The sequence below is a fragment of the Sinocyclocheilus grahami genome, unplaced genomic scaffold, assembly GCF_001515645.1.
Source record: "Sinocyclocheilus grahami isolate Dianchi unplaced genomic scaffold, SAMN03320097.WGS_v1.1 scaffold2501.1, whole genome shotgun sequence".
Classification (NCBI taxonomy): Eukaryota; Metazoa; Chordata; class Actinopteri; order Cypriniformes; family Cyprinidae; genus Sinocyclocheilus; species Sinocyclocheilus grahami.
In genome coordinates this window covers 46,168-49,325 of record NW_015507680.1, presented here as the reverse complement: position 1 = coordinate 49,325, position 3,158 = coordinate 46,168, and the positions used below count along the sequence as shown (strand labels likewise).

At 36.4% G+C, this 3,158-nt stretch overlaps 1 protein-coding gene across 1 annotated transcript in view; it reads left to right on the top strand.

Moving 5' to 3' along the window:
- Positions 1-3,158, top strand: part of LOC107575186 (RING finger protein 148-like) — a 4,998-nt gene that overhangs the window by 1,069 nt on the left and 771 nt on the right. Inside the window, 5 exon segments of the mRNA XM_016261606.1 lie at positions 1,285-1,532; positions 1,633-1,704; positions 1,787-1,869; positions 2,437-2,524; positions 2,609-2,726. Of these exon segments, the coding sequence (XP_016117092.1) occupies positions 1,285-1,532; positions 1,633-1,704; positions 1,787-1,869; positions 2,437-2,524; positions 2,609-2,726 (609 nt within the window).

Here is a 3,158-nt window from a genome sequence, read left to right as displayed (position 1 = left end):
AACTTTGCAACTACATGTCAACTAGCAGTCAGTAGAGTATTAGTAGACTGTCTACTCTGGACTATCGAAATAAAGTGTAACCAAACAATTTTATAAACTGGCCATTATGCCAGTGATTAAAAATTGAGCAATAACAAAGAATTTATTTAAATTACAGCTTGCTCTCACTCCCAAGGCATCAAAAACTGAAGCACGGTCAGTTCTGTTAGTATCAGGCTATGTAGACATCGCTATATCAATGAACTGGGAAATTCCTTCTTTTAATAGACCTTAATCAGGTTAGATTCCATATTGCATTTAACGTGGATGAAAACGAGCCTGAGGGACAGACTTACAGACTTTACAATGGCACGCACTGAATAAAGGTAATTTTCACAACAACTTTCAAAACTGTTTAATGAAGGGTTTTTTCTCTTCTTTTGACGTTTTGTCAACTGAACAGTCGGTGTGTTGTTAAACTATAGCACAATCCATTGAACGCACTGTACTTCTGTCCGTCACAGCCTCGTTTTCATTCCTGTCAAAAATTAAACAACGCCTTACCCTATTACGCCTATTGCTTGCCTTATGTGTTTCTTATCTTTATAACTGGCTAATAAATATAAGTCTAAAATTAGATTTATATCTTTATACTTTCATAAACATTTTTGACCACTACCTTAAACCCGACCATTTCTCAACAACAGATAAAAGTGCAGTCACAGTAATGTATTATTGTGTCACGATCCCTGCCTGTGTTTTCTGTGTCTGTGTCATGGACTCTTATTTTGTAGTTCTGTGTTTACTTTGTTGCTTGTTCTCTTCCTGTTTTTCCATGGTTACTCATTAGTTCATTGGTTCTGCTCTGCTTATGTAGTTTCTCTTGTGTTTTGTCAGTTGTTTGATGTTATGGTTCACATGGTTCGTGCCCCCAGTGTCTGTGTTTGCAGTATTGCTTCAGTCAATAAATTCCTGCATTTAGATCCTCATCCCTGCTTGCATTGTCAGCGAGCGTGATATATTTCAGATATCTGTACATTTCAGACAGACAGAGTTCAGACCTCTGTAATTATGATGTGTTGTTACATGATCTAAATCAGATCATTCCAGCACAACTTACCAAAAATAAATGAATTGAGTTGTATATGTAGATATATTTCAAAATTATTACAATGGTTATTGCAAAAACATTTATGCACAAAGAATCCAACAACATGCATGAACTTGATATTAGAGTTTTCTACATGTGCTGTTGATCTTAAAAGCTGTGGTCATGGTTAACATTGCAGTGTTTTATTTCTACAGGTGCCGATGACATAGTTGCCATCATGGTTGGCAATATTCTGGGCAAAGAAATGGCTAACCTGGTAAAGAATGGCTCAGATGTGTATGTGGAGATCGTAGTGGCCAATCCTCACGGCCTGTGGTACAGCTCTACATGGGCATATGCGCTGTCCTTCACCTTCATTGGGATATCAACCATCACTATGTTCGTCTTCGCTTTCCTGTTCATCAAACGAATGTACAGAAACCAGCAGCTCCGTATGCAAGAGGTACAATGTCCAGCCACTCTGAGTCGAGTTCAGAGTCAAATATACTTCAGAGATCTCTCTTTTCAATGCTCGTTCTGTTGTGTCACCCGTTTCTGTGCAGAGGGAGATGAAGAAAGAGAATGAAAAAGCAATAGCAAAGTTAGAAGTGCGGACTCTGCGGACGGGCGACCCGGTACTGAGCCCGATTGCTGAAGCAGGAATAAACGACTGTGTTCAGTAATTGTGTATTTGAGTTTATGTCTGTGTGTTTGTAGGAGGTTGAATCAGAGGAGGTGAGCTGTGTCGTGTGCACCGACCCATTCAAACACAACGAACATGTCACAGTTTTACCCTGCAGGTGCAGTATGAGGATTTTACTGCAACATCACACACATTTCATAACATCAGCGTCAGTCTAGCAATGGCATTTCCATGCATTTGGACGGTTTTCATATTGTAATTTGCTTTTGTCAGAGCATTAGATATCATATCAAGCAGAATGAAAGGTGTGTGTTTTGTGCCACACATAAGGCATATCATTAGAGTTTATTGGTGACACTTTACGATTAGGTTCCATTTGTTAACATGAATTAAAAAAAAGTTTTAAAAATATACTGGTCTATTTTCACATTATTAAAATCAAAAGTTGCATATATTAATATTAGTTGAGCTGACATGAACTAACAGTGAATAAATTTATTTTTATTAACTAACATTAAGCAAGATTAGTAAATACTCTAACAAACATAGTACTTACATTTTGTTTAGTATTAGTTAATTGTTGTTTTTTTTAAATATTGAAATTCATCCTGCCTGAGAAAGTAGAATATGGCATTTCAAAAATACACACTGCACTAGAATTTTTGTTTTGTTTTGTAAATATGAATTAAATATGAACTAACCTGAAGTGCATTCTGTTTCCCAGACATTTATACCATAAGAAGTGCATTGAGCCGTGGCTGCTGGAACACCCCACCTGCCCCATGTGTAAATACCACATCCTCAAATACAAGGTGAGACCGGCAAACCAGCAGAGCCATCTTCATTTAGACGTGTGGATGGAGGGGGATTTACTGTTTGTTGCTGTATGTGTTTAGATTGATGAGGAGAGTGATGAGCCTTCATCATCATCATCATCATCATCAGGTGACACGTTCTGTCTAGCTGTGATCAGGACAGAGCAGCTCCACACATCAAACAGCCAAACCGCAGAGAGTGAGTCAACATCTTTACCCTTATCTCTTTTATACTGTGTTCCTCTGTGATGATTATCTGATCATGAACAACAAAACATCTGTAATTGCAATGTTTTATTTTACATCGTTGTACATGATTCACCAGTGACTGTTTTGTTGTTGTTGTTGTTGGGAACCTACTGACTTTATTTTCCTCTATGCTTGACATCACAGGTTAAAAAGCAAACAAAGAATTAATACATAATAATTAGTGAGACATTTGTCTAGCAAATTCTTACATAAAAACGTAAGTAAATGTTTTACTAATAAACTTTCTATTAGTTCAGTGTGTGGACATCTATACGTTTTTCCCTATAAAAACTTTAACTAAACCAATAATAAAAAAAAATAATAATATATACAGTATATATATATATATATATATATATATATATATATACAGGCGTATCTC